The sequence below is a fragment of the Saccostrea cucullata genome, unplaced genomic scaffold (assembly GCF_032062105.1).
Source record: "Saccostrea cucullata isolate Sc308-1 unplaced genomic scaffold, CSIRO_AGI_Scuc_v1 ctg1450, whole genome shotgun sequence".
Lineage (NCBI taxonomy): Eukaryota > Metazoa > Mollusca > Bivalvia > Ostreida > Ostreidae > Saccostrea > Saccostrea cuccullata.
Window position 1 is genome coordinate 212803 of NW_026932943.1, and position 26471 is coordinate 239273.

Below are 26471 nucleotides of genomic sequence, written 5' to 3' on the forward strand. Positions count from 1 at the left end.
TTTCCATCACTAATAGTCGTTTAAACTTACCTGTGTGACAAGTGGATCCTTTATTATAAATCGCTTATCTCCCTTGTTGCGTGACGTCATCAGAGACAGCGTGAAATAGGAAGTGCATGCTATATTGCCGTGTTTGGAACATTATTGTTTGCAAGATGTTGCCATTTGGGCTTTCAACTGTACCAATAAATCGGAACAAGACATGAGTATATATTTAAATTCTTACGCACCTGAATTGAGGGAAATATGGACATTCAATTTAAAATGAGATGGTTTTGAGCCCAATAAACACGAAACACTATAAATATAAGCGACATTTTACATAGACCAGTTTAGGCTACATTTTAATTAATTATAAAATTATCTCACGAATATCTTGATTTTATTTCAAATTTAAGGGGGGACCTATGTCCGAAAAGTCTTTGTGTGAAATTTTCAAAACTTTAACATTTCTTTCATGGCCACTTGCTCTTAATTTTTAGATATTAAAAACAATACCTTTATGTGCTTATTTTCGAACAGGAGCACGTGCAAAAACAGTGTGAAATGCTAAAAATAGATAATTTTGAGACATTACTGTTCTACCCCAAATATGCGCTAAAAAGAACCAAAAATGTCAAATCACATTTAAAATCAACAGGTATATAAATTATTTGACTTGTATCTTTAAAATAAAGGCAAATTCATTATATTTCATCTCGCATGAAAAATTATAATGGAGCACAATATAAGTATTACCCCATTTTTCTTGTCATATTTTTTACAATTCCGACATCCATAATAGGTAATATCTTAAAAAGTCTTTGTGTGAAAATGTTGTAATTCATATTTTTTGAAAGAAATGAATTATCTCTTTATTTTAACAAAGAAAAAAGTATACCTTTATGATAAAATAAACGAGAAATATGAAGTTTTCTTTTATTTTCGTACTCTTGTGTCATAAATATTGACCTTTTTGCACTAAGACAAAGGTCAGGAAGCACTGGCAAACATCTAAATATAAAGCTATTTTGCGGAAAACAAGTATTTTGATTTGATTAGTAACAATTTACACTGATTTAATCTTCTCTTTTTAATTCCATTCATTCTGTTTCCCCCCTCCCCCCACTCAACCCCCTCTTCCCCGTCAATAACAAACACCTATCAGAACTAGGAATGACTTTACGCAATTAAATCTAAATGTACTAATCAATTACCAAATATAGGTACAAGTACATTTGTTAATTTTTTTTTCTTAGTTTTATCAAGAAAATACAATTAATGGTAAACATATAATTATAAACATATTTCCCTGATTTAAGCCGCTTTCTTTGCTGCATTTTATTTATCTTAGTGCACTTCTATCAGCATATTATCGAGGTATCTTTTCACAACTGAAATTGCTATAAATTATCAACCAAAGGAAGAGAATTCTAATTTTAAAACAAGCTTCATAATTCGAATAAAACTGCTATTAATGATGTATAAATTTTCATTTTGTAAATTGTGTACGTTATTGATTATTAACAATGCTAAGCCTATATCACAGTTGCAAAAGTCAACGGGTAAAGATCAACGTCGCTATTATGACGTCACATAACGCTGCTTTGACGTAGAACGACATAGGTCCCCCCTTAAATTGCATTTTTCAATTTGTCAGTTTAGGTATTTATAGCTCCAATACTGTTTTGAGGGAAAGTTTTTTTTTATTCTTGTTACAGTACTCAACAAGATCACAAGTACCTGACGATTGGTTCATGTACTTTGCCCCTTCCCCCCTACTGAAAATAAAACTAAGTAAAATATACATGAATTCCTTGTCCGTCATACCAATACTTCGATATTTTATATTTTTCGCTTTTGTCAAGTTTTAGAGATTGGCCCTTTACATTAGAGCATGCAATCGGTATATATACATGACTGAACATTACGCGGCGCCAAGTCAAAAGTACATGTATTTCGGCGTAAACCTCTAACATGCTGGAGTAAAAAAAAACACTAGCAATTTTCATATACTGTGAAGGCACAATCTCTAAAACTTGACTGACAAAAAACGGAAAGTGTGGTATAATAGACAAGGAATTGATTATCTGCCAAGTTATCGTGTCTCTAAAAAAAATCTCAGCTGGGATGGGGTATGTCCCGGAAATTCCCCCTCTAAATCCGCGCATGATATCTGTCTCAGAAAATACTTACTCAAGAATGCGTTCATTTACTTCCAGTTGTCCCTTTTCTAGAAAATTTTTATATTAAAATTGTTTCCATTATATATTTATTCAAACAATAAAACCGCAGTGTTCATGCACGCCAGTGATTGTTCATCAATTTTCTGCCCGCAGTTTTGTTTTCCTCCAACACTTATTTTCTCTTGTGCCGGCGTCTTGACATAGTTACCACAAGAGCATATGAAATCAGAATTATACTTAAAATAGTTTTTTTTCTAAACTAAATTAGGGTGAAATAATTCATATTAAAATATTTTTAGAATGAAAGCGCTGTGACAAAGATTTTCAGGCCTGTATGAAGCAATTAATATCCGTTGAGGGGACAACAAAGAAATGTTACTTCGAGAGGGAGGGGGGGGGGCAAATAAAAATTACTTGTTACGCATAAATTAAAAAGGTTCCAGACAAATGTTTAGTTACTACAGGTGCTTAGGGACGGGGAAAATTCATACCCTCTGATACTAAAACAGAACGTTCTGTTTTAGCATCAGAGGGTATGAATTTATAAAAGGCTTAAACTATCCTTCTTTCCCCTTAAATTTTGGATTTTTCAGTTGTAATACTTTTGAATATATCATAGAAAAATATTATTTTAAAGTAAAAAAAAAAAAACTCACTGGGGTACGGAACAACCGAGGGGGGAGGGGGGGTTCCAAGCACCTGTGATAACTACATCTTCGGATTCCCATGCACGGATGATATATATCCGACGATGACGTAATTTCTGTTGTTCTGTTCATTGTTCATTATATTATACTTAACATAAAAAAAATCGCCGTGTGCCCGGTTCAAACGGCTATGCAATGTAAAAAAAAAAAGAATTTTATACTTTTTCACTATGTAAAAGTCCTGGTCCTATATGATGAATAAGAAACAACACGTAAAATCAATTTTCCGCAGTTAAATATTTTTGCGGAAATACTGAGCGCACTCAGTAAAAGGCATTAAATACAAATTACATGTATGTGCATTCGTTAGCTTCTGCGATGATCCCTTGTCAGTTGTGTTATTTATTAAAATTTCCACTTTCACCCTTACCAGCTTCGGACAAAACAGAATCGGTCGAAGAAGAATAATCAATTTGCGTACTTTCTTGACTCAAATATACAAAGCCTATTCTTAACAGACAGATCTATGCATAACTCTGATATATCAACATTTCTGTTCCCCAAAATTTGCCATAATTTTAGATAATCAAGAGCTCTTTTTACTACACTTATGTAACTAGATTTTGTCGAGTGTCTCTAATGACGTCACAAAAAGGGGAAGTAACTCTATTGATGAACGTTATTTTTAGCGATATTTGAACAGGTAAATATAAGAAAACAACGAGGTTTAAAAATAAACGAATATTGTAATTCCTTCTTTTTAACCATTGTTTACAACATATATTATATACAAGTATATCTATTTCCTTGATATTTGACATTTAAAGACAAAGGCGTATATAAAAAAAAATACATTTTGAGAATTTTGAGACAGGAAAGCAAAAGTTTCTTCAAAACGTGAAATCAGAAACTGAGTCAAATGATACCCCCCCCCCCCTTCAATTAGTTGTTAATTGGGATATAACAGGATTGCACACAGTTTCCATTTCAAAGAGGACCATGGCGCCAGAGGACGAGTTGAAATTTGTAGCAACGACGACAAAAGACAAATTACAGGTACAGTGTACGTTATTCATTTCTTAATTTGTGTACATGTATACTCAGTAACAGTCAATTCGGTGGATTCCTGATTCTGGTTCGTTCCTTCCTCGCATAAACATTCGATTTTCGGGTAAAAACCTTGCTTTCTAGACACCTTCCGAAATTAAACTGCCTCGCCGCATAAGAATTTGAACAACAAGACCACTCCTATTTAAGAAAATGGCATATAAAACTGTCTTTGTACCTTTGCAATTCTTTGCTCTTCTCAGACCTTTAGTGTTTTTGTCAAGTGTGTCTTATTGTAAATTTGTTTTGAGGGTTTATAGCAATGGTTTAAAATTTCATTATCTGTATGAATTTCAGACAAACGTGGATTCTGATTTGTAAAAATAATTGTTAAGGTATTATTTCACGCTCTCGTTTTCAATTATTTTTCAAAAAAGTAGGGTTGCCATTGAGAACTAAGCTATTTTACTGTCAAATGTTTCTTTAAAACGGTGTGAAGTACCCCCGAAGTGATGCCTATAAAATTTGCTTTGTGTCTTAAAGTCAATCAAACATCATATGTGATAATTTGTTGAATTTGGGCAAACAGTACATTGGTTCTTCTAAGTCCTTGTCGCCAAGGACAGTACCCAGTTTTGATGCCCATTGTATCATTTTTGTTAATTGAAATCCACCTTCTCATGTGTCTATAAAACAGAAATTGGTTGCTGTAAATTTCACATATATCAGAGAATATTTCTTTGGGATTCTTAACAAGTATAACAGAAGCTTTAATAAAGCGTTCAATTTCGCTCTAGTTTACTGATTCTTTACCATTCATTTTTAATGTCTCGAATAGCCCTTGTTTTTCAACTTCTCACAAGTAAACTATGTGATGACAAGTGGTCACATAAACTGTTATCAATTCATTAAACATTCAATCATGAGAGAAAGTCAAGCTTAATGTCATATGATTTCTACGTTATATTTATATGAGTTCAGGGGCCAGTTTCACAAAGCTATCATAAGATTTATCCTAAGACATGTCTTAAGATTGTCATAGGTTTTGACTTACGATTATCATAAGATTTGTCATTGCTGTTTCACAAAATTATCACAACTTGGATTTATCTTAAGATATTCTTAGTAAGCAATTTATATATATGATAATGACTATGTTTATACTTATTGATTTGCTAGCTTCGTTTGAATACAGTAAAAGGCATTGTCATAACTATTAATTATGAACTATGTGTAACCACTGCTAAACATCTTTTATGAATTGAATAAATTAAAAAAAAATTTAAAGAGGCCAATAGACATTGATAACATTGAAGTTAAGTTCTGATATTTCATTGATATATAAAAATATCGATAATATATGCACGGATCTAGAAATGAGGGGGGGGGGGGGGGTCGGGGGTCAGGACCCCCCCCCCCCTTTGGAATTTGCAATGTTATTATCAAAATGAATGATCAGCAATGACAATGACGAGTAGATATTACAAACGTAATAATTGTAGCACCCATACCTTTTGTGCACGATTTATATTATTATTATATTAGAATGTAGATCCAACACGCTACAGTTAAAACGAGTGTTCGATTGTATTTGCCGTGCTATAAAAACCGACCAACGAACATCTCGTGCAAGTACAACGTGGATCGGCTCTGAAATGGCACGAAACACAAAACGGTGTCCGAATTTCTCTTCCTCAGAAATATCTATTTTAACGGAAGAAGTTGAAAAAAGGAAACAATTGTTATTTTCCAAACAAAGTTCTGTCGTTTGTAATTCTATGAAAAGAAAGGCTTGGGAGGAGATAGCAGAACAAACAAATGCTGTTAACTGTTCTAATTATGTACGTTCCGGAGAGGAAATTAAAAAGAAGTGGACTTGTATGTCAAGCGAAAGTAAGAAGAAATTTCCCTTAATAAAAGAGAACAGAGAAAAACCGGTGGAGGATCACTCCCGTCTGGTGCCCAGATCACCCCCATGGACGAGAAGATTGAGGGTATCATTGGTCAAACATCGATTACAGGGGTGGAGGGAGGAAATGACTTGTTGGATGAATCCACAACAACAAGCAGTGCAAAGTCAACAAATAATCCATCTTCTATAGAAAATACCGATAATGGTAAGTCACAGAAAATTATATTCATATAACTACAATATTTTCACTACATTCGTTAAAGAATAATTGTACAATATTTACCCTACACTATCACCATTATACAACGAATTTCTGAAAAATAAACATTTATATAGTACAATACATGTATCCATTATATTTCATTTTAAATAGATATTGCATACTTTATCTAAATACAGGATACTTTGGCGTCGGAATCTTATTTCAAGGGGGGGGGGCTTATTGAAAGAGGAAAAGAATTACTGGTAAACTCTGAAAAATAAATATGCCCCCTCCCCTAAAAAAAAATTAGGGAAATTGGGAATAGGGAAACCCCAAATCCTTTTTTTGTGACTAGTTAACAATTAAAGCGTTAATGTCCATTCAATATGTCGTATTAGAAGTTTTTAGTATATTAACACAGAAAGAGAGAGAGTTTTATTTTTGCTTTGAATTTTATCATTTTCCCCCTCAACAAAGTCTTTTCATTTCATAGATGAACAAGCTGCTATGAAGGTAGTTCCAGCAAAACGGAAAAGACGTTGCGACGCTGAATCTGAAGATTCTACAAGCAAACTGGTACACATTGAGCAGGAAAGACTACTTTTAGAAAAGCGGCGTCTTCATGTCGAAGAAGATCCACTGGAAGTCGAACGTAAACGTCTTGAAATTGAAGAAGAACGCTTAAAATTACAAAAAGAAAAACACAACTTGTATTTATGTCAAATGGGTATTATTTCCAGTTTAAATGTCAGCGTACAACCGGAAGCTGAGAAAGCATTAAAGTATTTATGCTCCCGTTATAGAAGATTCGGGAGTATATAGTTCTTGCCTGTATGTCTCTCTGTTTGTTCAAAAAAAAAACTTGAACCTTGTCCATGACTTCGACTGGAGGAGTAGCTTTCATATTTAACAAGTATATTCCTTGTGCTAAGACCTACCTTCCGGTGCCAACTTGACCTCTGGACCGTCGCGTTTAACCCACGTTTGCAAAAAAAAATTAGCCAACTTTTATCCTTGGCCATAACTTTTGAACAGTTGGTGCTAGAGCTTTCATATTGCACATGTGTATTTATCACGGTCTTTCCATAGATGTAAATATTTTTTACCTTGACCTTCGAGTTAGACTCACTTTTAAAAATCTTAAACTTTACCTAAATTTTTTCAAACAGTACTACAGTTGTCGCAGATATATATTTCTTGTGACAATGCCTTTTAGATACCAACAGTGTTAACTTTTTTCACTTGACCTTGGAGTTTGACGTAATTTAGAAAAACTTTGCCGTAAGATGCCATTCTGGGAATCAGAGTTTCACAAGCATATCTTGCTTTTTGTATGAAATACCTTTCTGGCAACTTTAGTGTTTTTTCCCTTATTGATTGTTACACATGTAATAAACTAATGCATTTGGAGGTATTAAATCAATTTAAATGTACTTAATAGTTAAAATACTTTTACTTTTACCAAATGAATGTGTATATACACTGTAACAGAACATAAACAATTGACATAACTTATATTATTTGAATGAACAACACAATGTTTAAATGCATATTGAGTTGGATGGTATTTAAGCAGTTTGAGTTTGAATTAATCTTCTTCTGACTTCAGCACCGTCATTGTTGATTCCTTGGTACACAATATTGTCTGGTTGTTTAAAGCCGATGAGGATTTCTGTTTCGGGGAACAGGAACATTGTTCTTTGTGCAAATGTTATGTAGCACAACACACGCAGTCACAATCCGACATGCTCTCTCAGGTCGGAATAGAAGGGTCCCTCCGGAATGATCGATGCACCTGAATCTCATTTTCAGAACACCAAACGCTCGCTCTGGTTTTTGCATGGGCTTCGTTGTACGCCACTTGCTGAGGGTTAGTTGGATTTAACATGGGTGTCAATAAATATTTCTTTAAGGGGTAGGCACTGTCACCAACTAACCAACCTCTGGCAATATTGCCATTCTCAAACATTTGACACAGAACAGAATTGGACCACACAAATGCGTCATGTGATGAACCAGGCCATTTAGCTACCAAATTCAAAAATTTTAAATTGGAATCACTGCCATGACATTTATGGAGTGAAAGTTCTTTCTATTCACAAACAAGTACTCATCAGTTGAAGGTGCTTTAATAGGAATATGTGTCCTGTCTATTGCTCCTATAACGTTTGGTAAATTACATATATGTGCAGAGCCCAGTATGGTATTGTTTATGTCTCTGTCAGTAAGGGGAAATCTAATGTAAGCAGGGCTTACAGCGACTAAAGCTGTTGAAACTGCGTAAACGATTCTGGACACACTTGCTTTACTAATACCATGAAGATCTGCGCAAACAGTTTGAAAACTCCCAGTTGCATAGAAGCGAAGAGCTACGGTAACCATAACTTGCAATGAAGTTGGTATGGCATGAGATCTGTTGGTTGGGTGTTCTATACGATCACTGAGTTCATTACAGAGATCAAAGATAACCTGTCGTGGTAAACGAAACTTGTCTAAGATGTCACAATCGTCCATATAGTCTAGTGGGTTGTTTCTGTCCCTGAAAACACGCTCACGCCTGATGAGCTGCCTATTTCTCATCAAAACATAGGCCGCCGCCATGTTTAGTATAGACTTAAGACAAATATCTGGATGTCTTAAGATTTTGAACAATCTTATGATTATCATAAGATAAGACACTTTTGTGAAACAGCTATGATAAAAACTTATGACAAATTTTGGTCTAACGATTTCTGTTATAAGATAGCTTTGTATATAGCCAATATGAGGGAAGAATACGATTTGCCGCAAGCTCAGAAAACCTTTTTAATTTTTTATCGCTTTAGAGGGCAATCAAGAAAGACTTCCGTAGTCTTTGAAAATCAAAAAGGCTTCTGTATGCTACAATTCCCCATAACTGCACAAACAAACTGCAGCCAATATAGATTTGTTGGTAAATAAGTGTGCCAAGGATTTCTTGAAATTGGGAGTTGTAGCAATTCTTTGCAGATGAAGTTGTGAAACTACCGAAGACCGATGAAGAAACTTGCGTGCACGTTGATTTATATCTCAATAGAATGACAGAACTATTTATAGGAGCAAACTGGTTCGTAAAACCGGACAAAATAAAAAGCGGCTTCGTCGAGAGTGGAATTATTGATAAATAATCTTTGGACATTAGCGTTCGAAACGAAAACGTGTAATGTGTAAAGTGAAAAGACAGAATAGAAACGAAAATGTGTAAAGTGTAAAGATAGACCCATGCATATTTTGTTTTGTTTTTTAATAATAAACTTATAATAAACGTTTTGCTCATTTAAAATGACATTATCTGTCTTGGGTATCAAGAGAGAGAAAACTCTCTAATCAAAATTTTGTTCTTACAGAAAAAAAAGTCGTAACGCTCCATTCTTAAAAAACACGTTTTTTAAATCGCAAGAAATAAGTTACGCAAAATAAAACTTGTACAAATTTACATTTTTTCGTAATATTTGCAGAAGGGATATACGTATATACAACGGTATCTGGTCACTTAAAGATGCTTACTCCTCCATGATGGCATATGATTCCACCTATAACGTTTTAGGTGCCTATCCCGCTCTGCTCCCGATTTGTAATCTTTCATTGGCTTGGGAGCTTGTGGATGTAATGTGTTATTTTAATTACAAGTGTTATAATTTTAAAACCTGCAGTAAGGACAAAGTATTTGATTATATAAAGTAATTGCAAAGTTTTCCTTGGTTACTATTTCTAATGTAAAATTTGTTCGTTCATCTGTTCCATAGTTATTAATATGTAATACTTTACTTATCACTTAAAACAAAAACAGCAACTGATCACCTGAAGACATATAGCTAGTAATGAATTGAATAGCTGTTAACCAGATGCTACCACATTCTGTTGAAGGGCTACAAATCTAGACCTGTACTATACACCTTGAGGATCCTTTAGCGATGAGGAATCTGTTTACATGTTAGCTCCTAATGCGACATTTTAACTCAATTTACATGGTGTGAACCAAAGAATCGGTCTCCGCGTCAAGGGGATGGAATTCAAAACTGCGAAGTAAGGACTTGGTCTTTAATATGCGACTCAAGAGCAAATTCTAACGACTGCGCCACGAGAGCGACAGAAACGTAGACAAGTAAGAATTTTCCTACAATATCTGGCTTTGTCATTCTTGAGAAGAAGATTTTTAAAGAAAATATTTCTATGTAAAACACTTGGGTATATAAACTTGAAACATACGGAGATAACAAACAGTATTGAAGATCTCAAAAGTCCATAAAACAATACAAAATAGGACCAGAGCAAACACGGACCTCTAAAACATCAAAGGTGGAATCAGGTGTCGTGGAGGAGGGAGTTTCCCCTGCCGACCGGTGATACATGCCATGTGCTCCCTGTCATGATAGGGAAAGAACGGGAAAAAATCCGTTGTCAATTCAGTGTATAAATAATAGGCCAACAATTATAATGAAAAACGTAAGTCAGCATTTGACTCAATGAAATTGTATTTGATGACAAGTAAAATATACCCTTTTGCTTGCTAACAATTCAGTCACTGGGTAACTGATATTATCAAGAGGTTAATATTAATAGAAAAATCATTTTGAGACAAAGAAATGTAAGCAAACCAACTGAAATTTTTTTTGACTTTTTAATATGCTGATTTAGCTTATAGATTTTTATTCATTTAAATCTCATTTTTTAGAGAATATATTGGTTAATGTCTTCAATGCATTCACTTTGCGATTTTTTTTGTGTTAAAACGTATACTTAATATGTTCATCTTAACCTCATTTTGGGAGCCAAATTTGCATACTATCTTACGTCACTTTGTATACTGACAAAAGAATTTAATTTGAATTAATAATTGCTTTCGATAAATTGCCTTCCATTCTTTCAACAACACACATGCACATTTCAATTTTTTTTATATTTATGTTGATAGTTTTGCTTTAATAAATAAGATTAAAAATGAAATGATTCTGAATGCCACAGCTAAAGCTGCTAAACATATCCAATCTGGAATCTGGTTGCCCTGAAAAAGAAATGAACATTTTCCTTGATTCAATATCTGTATGAATAACCTTAAACATGTATACAAATTTACAAGTAAATTCGTAAAATTATTTTTTTTATGAAACATTAGATCATTGAATATTAACAGAATTCTACCTTCAATTTTCTTTTTAAATAAATAAAAAAAGGTTTCAAGAATGATTCAAAACAATGTAGAATCAAGTGAATAAGAAGTTCAACTTCCCAAGTTTGAAATTTAAGCAGGTAAACTGTTACCAATTTACAAATTCGGATAATAGTGAAAATTTCTTGCACTAGTACAGGTTTTAAAGTCTACATGTATAGTAAAACACGCTTATAATAAAATGCCAGGGACAGACTTGTTTTCCTTTATTAGCATAATTCGTTATATAGGTTAAGTTTATAACATATTTTAAAATCACCGGGAATGAAAATCACTTCGTTGTAAACGTAAATTCTGTATAGGTGTGTTTCACTACACAATGTTTGTAAAAAACAAAAGTCCATACCTTACGATATCCTAAACTCTCAATGACTAGATCACCATTTGAAATGCACGTTGCATTTTTAAAGCACCCTGAAAGAATTTAAACAGCAAAGTTTAAAACACAAAATCATACATATTTATTATATCTATTCAAACGAGTACACTTTTTCTAACGTTTAAAATTAGGTACAAGCAACATATTTGTGTGGCGCATTATTTGAATATAAGCAAATAATAAAAGAACAAATATGTTTTCAAAATTTTTTCCTTCTTGTGAACAAGCTAATTCTCCAAGGTGTATAATTCAATTCAGGGGTTTTATTCATAGTTTCGGATTTATTTTTGACCAAACCTCATATATTCTACATTTGAGTATTCTTTTTATATATACAAACCTATATGTTGAACACTGGTCCACTGATTTACAGTCATTAACTCGTTGCTGTACATAAACCACGATGAGTATTTTAACCACAGAAAGTAATCAGGTACAGTCCTAAAACGTCAATTTTAATTAAATAATAATAAAAAAGGCATAAAACAGAAATACGCAATGAATGATTTTAGGATAAAGCATACAAAAAATTGAATGCCTTGATTGGTACATGTATATATTATTTACATATTTTGATTGTAAATTTCATTGATATTTCATTTCTAGATATAAAAAAAAATAATTTACTGTGAAGTTAAAAATTTTACTTTATTTTGATTTATTATTTTCCTATTACATTTTTTTCACTTCAAATCACATTTTTTAAAATCCTGAATAAAAATTAAAATTCTATTTGTTGTAAAGCTTAGTCTCACTTCATATATAACCATAACTATTTTTTTATTTTCATGATTTATAATGAAAGTTTGTACAGCATATAACCTGTTTTTGATATTATTTTGATTTGTTTTCGTTGATACTAACCTACTATTCAAGAAGAATCCTCCATTCATCATAAGCGGCATGATTAACAGCGGAGCTATGGCTAAAGCCGCCGCTATAGAGGGGGCACAGGCAGATATCACATATCCTGCAGGAAAAAAATGTTATATTAACTGCATGTTGTAATTGTTAAAGCGCCGAGTAACAGATTGACAGTGCAAATCTCTTTCCATTCATGCAAATTTGCTAAGATATTACATATCCCGCAGGAAAATTTTTTTATATTAACTGCATGTTGTAATTGTTAAAGCACTGTATAACAGATTGACAGTGCAAATCTATTTCCATTCATGCAAGTTTGCTCATGCCTAATGATCTTAACCTAACCCTGTGGGTCCAAGGGTCAACGTTTTATGACATCATATTCACAAAAGAAGTTTTGCCAATTAAAGTAACTTTCTAAAGCCCCAATTTTTAAATTAAAAACCTGTGGTTAGCCTTGACATCTTTTGAGAGCAAAAACTGGCCCGTGAAGCCATTATAAATGTCTTCCCCATGCATTGAGGAAGTCTTAATCTCAGGCATATCTAGCTCAATTATTTATAGAGATATCCTCATAAAATCTACTGTATTCTTCATTTATTATTTTTATGAGATAAAGTGTCACTTGACTCCCCTGTGTCAGATGGTATATATTTATGTAAAAGTCAACATTCTGACTGTATAATAAACATTAATTTTGGCCCAGTAAGCAATTTTATACCCCGCATATCAAATATTATCAGATATGATGTTTTGTTATTAGAAAAATGTTTTATTTACCAAATCCAGCTGCTGTGTTTGCGACTAGTACGGATATCCCAACAGCCGTGAAAAATTTTATCAGGTTATATACAAAGCCTGAAAATAAGGATATTATGAAGTTTAAGATCCAGGGGCCCATTTTACAAAAGAACTTACGACTGAGACCAACAATTTAAGTTGGTAGTAAAAGTTTGCAAAATGGTTGTGATTAAAATTTTTATCATGAAAGTATCTTTCTACATCCCATTTATAAAGTTTAAAACCATTTTCAATTTAATGAAAATAGGAAAGTTATAAGCAGAATGAATTTTGGTCTTAGACGTAAATTTTTTTTTGTAAAACAGGTCCCAATTCGCTAAGAAGCAACAAAGGATCAGAGTCAGGTTTTTATTTAATACATTAGACATACCACTCATCCAGTAAAGAATGGACATGAATATGGTAGGAGTTATGATCAGGAAGGGAATCTGATGAAAATAGAACATGCATCTCTTAATACATGTACATCACCATCATTTGAAAAAAAAAAATCAGGAGGAACGCGAATATTTCGTTTTTTACCACTTCTATTAAAAAAAATTCGCACTGTTTAGCTTACTTAATGCGCCTTAAAATGCGTGAAAATGTTTTACAATCGTCACTTTAAAAAAACCAACCTCCACTATAATTTTGCTGAGATAATACACATCTACCCTGTATAATTTACAGCCATATTCTCTTACAAAAATAGGAACTTCACATGGAAAAACCTGAAATAATTATCACATAATTTATTATCATATATAAAAATTCTTTTTCATCTTATTGTTGATTGATCAATTTTTAAAAAAAAAAATCAAAATCTTTCGTATGCACAAGTTTAGCTTTATAAAACATGTTTCATTATAAATCTTGAAAATAACTTAAAAGCACGCTGCATATTTTGTTTGATTAACTATAAACACAGTATTTTAAAAAAATCATTTAAAAATCAAATCTTGGCACATACATTTAAGATAGGTAGAATTGTGTCCAAGCTTAAGGATACTATCGCGAAGAATATACATCCATTGATGTTCATGACGTCATCCTGTGTATAATGATTGTCTGTCTTCAAATAAAAGAGTCCTAGTATAACTGCAAACAACTAGAAGTACAAAAAAGAAATGAATCACTTATAACTTAATCCTAAAATACTGTGAGAAAATTATCAGAAACAGTATCCTTCCTCTTTTTAAAATACAAAATTAAAGTTTAATCCCCCTTTAGGGGAACAGCCCTGTCTAATTAAGGAATGTTTTTAAGTTTTGTGTGAGTTATTGGTGTGTGAATCACACAGACTTGTCACGTAGGCATATTTAATGAAGCGCGCTAGCGCTTCATGAACAATATGCGTACGTGCAAGTCTGTGTGATTCTCACACCAATAATTTACAATAAACTTAAAAACATTCCTTATATTTACATTTTACATGTTTGAAAGCAATTCAAATATACTATATAATTGAATATCTCGCTGCCCTATATCGTTGCATTTTACTAACGTCGCTGTAGCCTCATTGTGACGTCACGTTAACGCATGTTTGTCCGTGTATATTTCTACGCGTGAGTATACACGAAAATGGTTTTCAAATCAATTTCACAGTTGACTTACTAGAAAAACACAGCAAATGCAAATATTTATAAATGTTCAGTAGTGACTCGCTATTGAAATTGGATTAATAATATACCATGAATTTTGTACGGTATTGAAAATACAAAGATACGCTTGAAAGATTTAACTAAATGCTTTCATAAAACAGCCATCGTATTTAGAAAAATCCTTGCTTTTCATTTTACCCCGATACTCATTTTCATCTTTTCGTTTCAAGGGGAAAGACATAATAATTTTGTAATTAATTTTACAAAAACGTCGTTCTTTGTCCTCAATTACAGGATGACATTTAAAATTCAAAAAAACCTGGTTGCACCTCTACAGGACACACAAAACGTCTTTAAAAATACATTTCAACTGGATTAATGTGGGAAATTGTATTAAAAGAGAATTCAGAATTCAGAGTAAATATATATTAAATGAAAAATTTTTGGCCCCCTTTTAGCCCAAAATGAAAATCTTTAGAAAAGTTACTGTACATTTTAAGGAAATTCAAAATCACATTTTAAAATGTGGGTTGCTAACTGCAAAGCAAAAGTGCAATGGGGGTTTAGGATAGTGAAGAAAACTGTTGTTTTCCCATCTCCAGCCGTCTTCCATGGTTAAATCGAAATTCAAAAACCTTTAAAAACCCTCCCAATTAAATATGATTAATGTTATGCTACAGGTAATGTATGAGACGTCAGATTTTGGCAGAAAAAATGTTTTCTTGTCCCAATCAAATATTCTGAACATTATTGTACGTCTACTGGAAACTCGATTTGAACATATTTTATTGCAATAAATATATACAATGGGATTAGGCACAAGTTCTAAAAACTTAAATCGCCCTCTTCCTACATGAAATATCACAAAAGACTGAATTAGACGTGTCCCACTCAATACCACATTCCAAACTGTGGATGAGCTACTGCAAAAAATTGTACCAGGTGTTTAGGAAACCATGCTTATCGTATAAAAGAATGGGCTTTTCATAATCCCTAGTCACCTCCAGGGTAAAAAATTATTCCATAACATCTTTTCCACATGTTTAAGGTACTACTAACAAACGACCAAGAAATGAGTTGGTTACTGCAACAGTGTAAGAGGAGTTCAGTAAGCCATCGGTTTTTTCTGGGATTGTGAAATAATGTCACTTTTTGACCTCCTATCACATCCAGGGAGAAACCTGATGATATGGAACATATTTTAGCTTTTGATGGATTTTAAACAATTTAATTTCAATAATCATGGAGATTGACAGAGAAAGATTTTTATCTGTCTACCTTTTTGTAGGGTTTTTGGCTCTCTTTGAATCTAAATGAGGGGTTTATATTATATTCTACTACGATTATTGCCGAGATCAAAGAAATACCGCGGACATTATTCTTCAATAAATCACGAACGTCATCAAAAAATTATCAGATCAGAAACACATATCAAACCTATGCAGATGAAATGTACATTTGACTTAAGAATGAAATCCATACTTATACCACATCAATGTGTCGCCCTTTGCATTTTAAACACTGTCTACTGCAGAAAGTAGCTGATGAATGTAGGTTTCACAGACCTCCCTACGTCATATTTAAACTTCGTGATTTTATGGATAAAATAGGAAACTGAATTTGTTATTGTATATTCCAAAAAATTAATCTATGTAAGCTACAAACAGATTTATAATTAATAAAAGGCTAATTTTAATGCGGCGAAAACACAAATCGTCTGCATTCTATTTACAGGTAAACGAACAAATTTACACTCTGGTGCTAAATGGAACAGTGTTATCGCAGCATGGTAACCAAATTCGTCTCTCTATAGAGAACACTCAGTCATATTTTACAGCTGCTTAGCAGAATCCTTGTTGTCATGAATGACGCAGCATAACCTCCTCAGTTTCGAAATGTTGCTAACACCTCGGCTTTTATCTTTCAAACAACATTTCTCAACCTCGGAGGTTATTCTGCAACATTCACAAAAACACAGACTTTATTTCTTAAATGACCTCCATTTCTTAGATACATGTATGTGTGATCAAAAACTTACTATAGATTCAGCCAACTTGATTTTTACCAAGGTTGGGTTACGAATATTAGTAATCCAACTTCTCCAAAGAAGATGACGTAACTGTTTAAAGAATGGGGCTTGATATCTAAAAAATACAGGTACTAAATAAGTATTAAATATATTTTAATACGAAACAGGATAAATACCAGGTTAAAGGAACAATAATAAAAATAGAATGATAGGAACAAGAACTGTTGATGAAAATATTAATCTTAAAATGTGAAAAAGCTGTCAAAGAGACATTAAACATGACTACTTGTATATTTTTGCATAAATTATCAAAAGTTAAAATTCATGTATTATATATATAAACAATTTATAAATTGCCACTGTTAACATATGATGTGCAGTCTCTTTTATTGAATTAGGAGTGAAAGATTCTCGAAAGGGGTGTTAAACAAATCTTTATTGAATTATCTCTTAAACTTATTCAGTATTTACCTATCTTTAGTATTTTACTTTTTTTATTTAAAATTTTGATCAAACTTTTAAAAATTTTATTTTTTTTCTTACCTTGGTAACGATTCTTTATGCTGTTAAAAATATAAATTATGCTGTTAAAGAGATGAATATCAAGTTTCTTCGCACATAATTCTACATTTGCTCTTACTACAATCTCAAAATAACACATGAAATAAAAAGATATCTATCAATTAATCACACTAAAAAATCCATTAAAACAAGAATGCAAATTGGAATCAATAGCACATAGGGATCTCTCAATAAAAAAACATCGGATATAGGATTAGGAGTCATGGTGGAGTAAGCATCCCATGTAGACAAGTCACACCTTTGTGTGTTCCTTGTCATCATACATGTAAGACAAAAAATCATACAAATTAAAAAGTGAAAATAATGGTCCATAACTTGTTTGGAATATGCAGTCAAAATTTCTATTAATTGACAAGGTCATCGTAAAACATCAACAATATTGAAAACAACCCAAAGAGAAAAAATGATTGTTTTCTTCTAAATTCTCTTTTTCATTGTAAGCTCTATGGTCGATACAATGATGCCAGGGTGTGACTGGTCAGCAGGGGATGCCCACTCCTCCATGGCACCTGATCCCACCTCTGATATTTTGGAGGTCCGCGTTTGCTCTGCTCCTATTTTGTGTTGTTTTATGGATGTTTGATCTTGAATACTATTCATTATCTCCATATGCTTCATCCTCAAAACATAATTCAAATTCTAAACTTTTGTATGGGATTTTTTCATTACATTTTAATTGAATGTAATTTAATTTGTAACAAGAATCAAAAATGATACAAAATTTCAGAAACTGGTGTCCTGACAAAATACTACTCCAAAACTCAAAATCAAAGTCATCAACAAGAGGCTAATGAGCATTGTCGCTCACCTGAGAACCTTGGCTTGGAAAAAAACAGAAATAAACTCAGTATTAAAAAGATTAATCAAAGTGATCCGGGCATCCGGTCCTCTTATGAGGAACTGGTCTACCTCCAGAAATATGACTTGAACACACTTGTATCTACACCAGTTGAGGACGAGGATGGTTTTACATTAATTTTTGATTTCTAATCATAGCTTTGCTGTATATCACTTATATTCCTTGTATACTAAGTACTGTAACGCCCTCGGCTAATCTCAGGAATTATAATTTGAACAAACTTGATTGACTTCCTGAGGATGATTTCATATAAATATGATCAGCCATGAATTTGCTGTTCTTCAGAAAAAGAGCTTTTAATTTTCTTTTTCATATATTCCTATGTTCAAACTATGATTATGTCCCATTCATACCCCTAAAGGTCATCCTTTGAACAAACTTAAATCTTAACTACCTGAGAATGCTTAAAGTTCCATATAAAATTAATATGACTATAGACATGGCTTTACTGTTCTTGACAAGAAAATACTGTGGTAATAAATGATTAATTCTTCTAACAAACTTTTATTTCTTAAACCCTACAATGCCTTGTAGCAAGTCTTGTTGAAATTTCACCAGTGTCTCTTGAGAAAAAGTCTAAAAATTGAAAAGTTTACAAGCAGATGGATGGCCGATAGATAAAATGTGATAAGAAAAATTTGCTTGAGCTTTCAGCTCAGTTGTACTTAAAACTACAAATATTAAACAATAAAATAAATGGAAATTAAAAAACCTAAAACTTGGGGTTAACTGCTTCAATTTAGATTATATTTAAACTACTAAGTCAGATTTACCTTCATATCTTTTAGAAAAACATTTCCAGGTATATTTTTTGATGTCATTAACCCGTTGCATATATTCTAAAAAGTAAAAAAAAAAAAAACATATATAAATTTCATTTTAGCATCTTTAACATCTATATATAATCAATGTATAACTTCCTAAGTATTAATAGCATAAGCTGTGGAATATTGATGTCGACATGGTTCACTTTCAGTATTAAACTACATGTATGCAATTCATTGATTTCACTAAATTCCCTTACACTGGAATCTGATGTATATTGTTTTCTATTTTCAAGTTGCGGTGTCTTCGCTTTTTCAAACTCTCTGCGTAATTTCTAAAGGATATAAATGAAGTATTTTTAAAATAATGATGAAAATAAATATAAATTCTAGTGAGTTTATAACATTCTTTTTACCTTAGAATTGCATAAAATTGATTTAAAAGTATTGCACAGTATACAAGAGATTTTAGGAATTTCTTCCCTGAAATAAATTGGATAACAAAACATAAATTCTGTGTTTACTTGTGTTTTAAGCAAAAAATTTGTTTCCTGTATTTTTCTTTACACGTGTTTTAAAGCAGATAGAAAGATTACCTGTATTTTTATTAACTTGTGTTTTAGAGCAGATAGAAAGCTTACCTGTATTTTAGCATTACAGGTCTGTTCATGTCCTGGAACAATTGCCAAGGTCAGGATAAAATGATCAGCAGGATTGTAGTTCACTGGACAAGGATAGCCATGTCTATAAATAGCAGTATCTATAAATTGTACCATGTACATGTACTATTTATAACTTTACTGCAAAGATATACTTTAAGAAATGAACTGTCCATGCATGTTTATAAAAAAAATCCAGATACATGTATTTCTCTCTTATTTTATATTTCTTTAAATTGTGATAGTTGGGCCAATAAAAATTATTTTGCAATAATATTTTTATTTCAGAGAAACAGGCTTGTCTTGTATGAAATTTATTTTATAGATTCCTCTTTTGAAAAAGTATATATATTTTTTTTCTTACTTTTTGAAAAAGTCCAAACCATGCATTGTGTAACCCGTAAAAACGCAATGTCCCTCAGCCAAGAGGTAAATTCTGTAAAATTGAAAATAAACTATAATGAGGCTGCATTTTTCAACAAGAAAAAATATTAATGTGAAAAATATATGACCATTTACATTATGCATTTAATTCTCCGCTGAAATTCTCAAACTGATAGAAATTTTGTGTACCTACTCGTCAAAAAGTGCGAACACTTCAGAGGAAGGTTGATGGATGGTGCACATAACTGTGTGACCTTTATGCACCAGCATCTTTAAGCTCTGAATGACACTGGAAGCCATGAATGAATCTAAACCGGAAGTTGGTTCGTCACAGAACATTATTGGGGGTTTCATCAGGAGCTTTTTGAAAAAAATCGTCCTTTTAAAAGCAATATTACAAAAAAACATTCCTTTAAATATGATTTTAAAAATGAACAAATATTCTAAAGAGTACCATTAAAAAGATCGCATTTTTTCTCTGTATTCAGATTCTGTTGACGGGAACAATTGTTTCCAAAAATAGAATCATGTACATTCTGAAATCCTCTTGACTTTTATCTTTTATCATTGTTCTACAGATCTAGGTACTAACCTCTGCAGCAAAAGACAACCTCTTCCTTTCCCCTCCTGATATTCTTTGATTAGAAAACGGCATGTCTATAATGGAGTCGGCACATTTGGACAATCCTAGCTAAAATAACGAAAACTTTCATGAAAGTTCAAGATAACCACATCGTTCAAATAAGTTCTGCAAACCTTCAATCAGGTCGAAAGCTTGTATATCTTAGATAAAAATAACCCATACAAAATGTGTAGTTGACCGCCAACTAGTCGTCACCTAGCGGACAACTAGTCCTCAACTGATTATTCGAAAACAGTTGACCACTAGGAGTTGCTTTTTATAAAAGCTGTCAAATGGTCATCTCCAATGTACTTAACATTTTATATTATATTAATCAATTTCCGTGAAAATATAAATAGCAAGCAAATAATGAAGGAAAATTTCTCAATAGCAACATGACCTCAAATATTTAGGAAATAATTCCTTCCTGGCATCATCTGTTTTACTTCAGAATCTGACAGGACAATACATTTAGACAGGAAATTTTAAAATTACCTCGGTTATGACTTCTTCTACTTTTCGTTCTCTAGCTTTAGAATCGGCGTCCATTTGTAAACATGCCTGTAAGAGAAAAACGCAAGATAAGTCTAACTCAGAAAATCATTTTAAAAATTTTGAACAAACGATTTCATCGCTTTACGGGAGTACTTTTATCAATGCGCGATAACTCTGAATTACATGTACAACTTTTTTCCTCGAATCTCTGAATTTTGCATTTCATCGCTTTTCTTTCTTTTTTGTGAATCTATTTAATATTGCTAACAACAGGTTCAGGTAATATAAGATTAAACACAAAGAGCAAATCAAAATTCAAAAAAAATCTTTTTACTGCAAGAATTTTATTTTGAAATAATGAAGGCATTCCTATAAATTTAGTCAGTTGATATCAGTATATATACAGTATTATACGGGCGAGTTGTAAATAAATAGCTTTTTGTCATAGAATACACTGTACTATTTTAATTGGCCAGGTTATATGGGATACCCCTACCCTTCCCTGTTTCTTACGCCCATGCTATATTTAATCACAATCATAATTAAGTTATGGGATATGACCAGTTCCCCGTACCCCTCTCATTCTTTATTCTCAGTTCAGTTTATGTATATGCTCCTATACCCATGATATATTAAATCACGACCAATAACATCCTAATTACATGTGAATGTTATATAGTTTCCGTACCCTAAATATAAGGTGTTCCCGCACGGTCATTGTTCCTAAAAATAGATCCTCCTGTTGTAGATAAGCTGACATGTTGTTCATATCCTCTCTGTTTACGATTCTGTTGTTTATTTTTATTTTGCCCTCGATAGAAAGGGAATGGACATTTCGGAATGTAAGAACATTCATTAGAGTTGTTTTCCCGGCGCCACTGAAATCAACAATTAATTTTCAGTGATTCATTACAGTTATTAAACCGTCGCTACCTCTATATAAACCGACAAACTTCTTTAAATCGAACCAATGATTCTATATTACCTTGCTCCCATGATGGCTACCAGTTTTCCAGGTCTGATTTCACCACTTACTGTCAAAATTTAAAAAAACAATGAATAGAGACATCGGACAATGACTGCTTATTTCATGAATTTAAGAATTGGCTACACTGAAGAGGTTCTACATTAATTTTTTCAAGGGATATACATATTAAAAAAATACATGTTGTATAATTTTTCTCGTAAAAATCCAATTTACGAACTATATTGCGTCAATTAATTAAATATACTGCTACACACCAAATAATCAATGTCATCGGCTGTACTTATCAACATTCAAAATCAAGATAATGGTCATAGCATACCACATCCTCAAAATGTCAAGGTTTTGTAATTTCGGAGCTCAATATGAAAGTACTTTAAGCACAATTTTTCCAAACGTTATTTCTAAGGTTATATGTTTTAAAAAGTAGATTAAACTTTAAAGTCAAGGTGAAAGATTAGAAACTGTTGCATGGTAATTAAGAAAATTAGTTCCGAAACCACAAAACCTTGACATTGTAAGGATGAGCATACTGTTAACCCGTACCTTTGTTCAGAAGGAGTTTGCCCTTTGAATTCCCGTGTTTCCTACAGCATCCATGTCTGGCTAAGGAAGACACGGTGACGTCATGCCACGATAACGTCAGTTGCTGCCACTTTGGTATATCATTAGATTCCGTCTGGGTGATCCATAACTTATGGGAATTTCTCTCTGATTCTAAATGGAAGGAAAAATAGCCAAATTACGTACCTTTATCAGTAGAAATTGCTCGTGACCTTGGAGTTTCAATTGCATTTTAGAAACTTCAACCCTCGCTATAAACTACTATATGTGGGCATCATGTTTCACAATCACTCTTTTATACCCCCCATCCGTCCGTCTGTTACGGTTTGGGATACCCATCTCTTATCCACAACTCCTCCTATACCACTGGATGAAATTTAATGAGACTTTCACAGGTTCTTTGTTAATTTGTGCTATTGTGAACTCCTATTTTACTTTTTGATCTTAAACATATTTCGGGTTTCCGAATGCAAAACATTGACACCGCCATTTTCTCTATTTATTGAAGGGTATACCCATCTTTTATCCGCAACTCCACCTATACCACTAATTAAATTTGTATGATACTTTCACAGATTTTTTATTACATGATGCCATTGTGCACCTTTTATTTTACTTTTTGACATGACACCTATTACGCGTCTCCTGCAGCAAAACGTGGACTTTGTCATGATTAAAATTATACGTCGGGAGGCCGGGTATCATTTAGTGAGCTCACTGCTCATAGTAACTCTTGTTATATTCTGATATATGGACAAAACGAAATTAATTTGTAGTACATGTACATGTCGATGCATAATAGTTTTTTATCTATTGTCTATTAGAACCTACTTCCTCAAGGAAATTATACAAATTATAAAACGGGATGTTTGCTTTTGAAATCTTCCAAAACTCCTTTGCAAAGTGGAAGGGGTCAACAACTTGTTAAATTTAATAAATGTTCATGTTAGTGTTAATTAAATTACCTTACCTGATGTAGGTTCAAAAGTTCTGTTGTTGTAACATTGAACATTCGTCATTATCGCCTCGGTTTGTATACAGGACGAGAAACATCGACATAGGCAGTTGAAATGGTTGTCCCCAGAAAGAAATCTAGTTAAAGTTGCTCACCTCCAAAATCTTCATTGACAGACCTTAAAATATAAAACAGATGCTCTTTGTTTCCGTCAAGTGAAAAAGAAAACAGATTAATATTGTTCCGGTTGACAGGGAAATTCTAACAACAATTAGTTTACATGTATATGTATTGATATGATACATGTTTTAAAAGAAAAGGAAACTAAAAGTGGAAATTAAAATATCTATTATAGTATTAAACAGCGGATTATCACGTTACATTGTAATTATATATTTCTTAAAAAAATCTCAAAAGGAATTAATCTAAGGATTTAAAAACAATAATAATGATTCTATACACCAATTAAAAAAAAAATCCATAACATAAACCTCACCTTATAGTTTTACGTCCCTGTTTGTTGATAATTGAGCAGTTATCGGAATATATTTACCACAGAAAGATCCTAAAGGGAAGGAACTCACTGTTCCGTGACCACGAAACACTGATAGGTGTGTCAACCTTATGTTTATAAATTTTTGTACAAATCTAATGAAATAAATTAGAAGAACCAGCCGGCTAAGTGCCTTCCTAATTAATAAAAATACTTATTCAACCTTTCACATTTTTTGCTTTATATTAAGGTTTTAATGTCATACATTTGAAGAGACCTTAACTATTTTTTCCCTTTCACAGGTCGACAATTAAAGAAGTTTTTTTTTTATGTGCGTAATAATATTAATTTTAACTTTATTATGAATTAAAAAATGAAAAAAAAATGACACGTACAATATAAAAAAAAACACGACACAAGTATACGCCAATAAATAATAATCAGCATTTACTCCTAAACAAATCTATTATAATCTATTAATTCTCCCTTGATCGGTTAAATTTAATTTATTAATTTTTCATTATTAATTCTAGAATTTATTCACCTGAGACCCCCAAGCAGGAACAAAAAAATAAATTTTTAATTGGAAAAGCTAAGGCGTCGTAAATACATATTTATTAACTTTGTTTTTGGTACAATCTGGTGATATATGCATATGCCCCCTGGTTATGTGTGACCTGTATATTATGACTGAAATGGCGAGGTTCACAGGTCATTCATAGGTTAAAGTGTTCATATATACAAGTACACAATAAGGCGATATTTTTACAACGTTCTCCCTCGCTTTATTTGGCACGGAATCGATATATTTTGTAATAAAAAATATTATTTGACCAATATATTATTACTATGTATTTCACAATGAACAAAGACCATAGCTACACGCGTACGTATAATTATTTATCTTAATTAACCTGACTTTAGGTTTCCAACTTATAACTTAACAAATGTAGCGGGATTATTGGTCTGTTAACATGTGCATCGACTTCGCTTTTAAACTGCTGAACCATTCGACGCTGCTCCAACTTCGCTTTTAAACTGCTATAAAAATACAACCATTAAAAGAAGACGCTGCTCCAGCTACAAAACACATCTGCCTGATAGCTGATATGTATAATCTAAATTTATCTTGACATTTCAATTCATTTCATGACTTTTCAAATCAGGCACGGGCGCCTTCCATCCAAACCTGAATGGAAATTACATTAACCTTAGTTGTCATATTCCCCTACTGTCTTGGTAGTATCGACTTTAAGATTAAACGCAAAACGTTCATATCAGTTTATCATATACAACTGATACAATGGATGAAGTTATATCACTCAAAGAAGCACTCCTACATGTTATGGGTTCCGTACAGTACTGCAGATATATAATGTTTTCTCCAGACAAAATCAATATTTCTGTTTGTAAAGAAATACATGTGTTAAAATCGCGATTCAATATTTCGAAAGGGATAGAAATATTCAAACATAAATATACTAACTGCCCAACCTCTTGATAATTATCATCGCAAACGAAAACTAATATACGAGATATAGCTTCATTTTGCATGATTAGAGAGCTTCTGCATAGAAACCAAGCATATTACATATAAAACACGTGTGAACAGTTTACCTATATATAATTAGGTACTTACATTTATCAAAGGGCATCGCCCCAAACAACACAATTAAATCCGCTATGTTGTTTTGGCCACTGATTAATACAAATCTACGTCCTCTTTCACAATCCGTAAGAAATCGTCGGTCACTGCCCCTAATTCTTGAGGCAAATGGAATATTGGGCAGAGCAGATCAAAATCGATGCTAGTGTGAACGAGTCTAATGCATCGCTTCGCACTTGCTGTACATCTATCTACACACGTGGTGAATGACAATTTCGCGCCGCGAGGCTATATGTACTCTAAGCCAATATTTAAGAAAAAGATTGTAATGGAAAAGTGAGATCAACTATAAAATGTTCCTGTACACCATTTGGTCAACAGTCCTTTTAAATTTTTAAATCCATTTCGATTGTAATCTATTTTTAGCTATACTCATGGACAAAATCCGTAAACAACGTAGTGTTCATGTACACACTGTTTACAAGTGTATTCAGAGGTCGTTGAATACATAAAATTTGGAGAAAATGTAGATTTTTCGATACTTCTTGTTAAGGCGTTTTAGCTTCAAACTAATTTGTTATTGCATGGTTTATAAATTGAAATTAACATTTACTTTTGTATATTTCGCAAAATTTACATTTTTTCCCATATCTGTTCTATTAGATTTCAATATATATGTACATGTTAAT

At 32.5% G+C, this 26471-nt stretch overlaps 1 protein-coding gene across 2 annotated transcripts; it reads right to left on the bottom strand.

Moving 5' to 3' along the window:
- Positions 1-10872: 10872 nt before the first annotated feature.
- Positions 10873-26210, bottom strand: LOC134236608 (protein white-like). Of its 2 annotated transcripts, none has more exons than XM_062718781.1 (22): positions 25816-26210; positions 23699-23861; positions 22711-22881; positions 22165-22213; positions 21868-22057; positions 21180-21245; positions 20655-20753; positions 20256-20422; positions 20043-20114; positions 19661-19763; positions 19280-19354; positions 19029-19094; positions 17358-17377; positions 16824-16929; positions 14155-14292; positions 13823-13915; positions 13576-13633; positions 13185-13262; positions 12405-12510; positions 11881-11981; positions 11508-11575; positions 10873-10996 (listed from the first exon to the last, which is right to left on the bottom strand). In XM_062718781.1, the coding sequence occupies exons 2-22, from the start codon at positions 23745-23747 to the stop codon at positions 10895-10897; spliced, it is 1977 nt and encodes a 658-aa protein (XP_062574765.1). In that variant the 5' UTR covers positions 23748-23861; positions 25816-26210; the 3' UTR covers positions 10873-10894. The 2 variants fall into 2 exon arrangements, with proteins under 2 accessions (XP_062574765.1, XP_062574766.1); XM_062718782.1 differs by lacking the exon at positions 25816-26210 and adding an exon at positions 24180-24203.
- Between the last annotated feature and the right edge of the window lie 261 nt (positions 26211-26471).

Excerpts from the sequence above, each read along its gene's own strand:
- LOC134236608 (XM_062718781.1), bottom strand. The coding sequence starts at position 23,747 with ATGACGAATGTTCAATGTTACAACAACAGAACTTTTGAACCTACATCA. Across the intron at positions 11,982-12,404 it reads GGATTCTTCTTGAATAGTAG|GACTGTACCTGATTACTTTC; the intron begins GTTAGTATCAAC and ends TTGACGTTTTAG. Across the intron at positions 11,576-11,880 it reads GACCAGTGTTCAACATATAG|GGTGCTTTAAAAATGCAACG; the intron begins GTTTGTATATAT and ends AAATTCTTTCAG.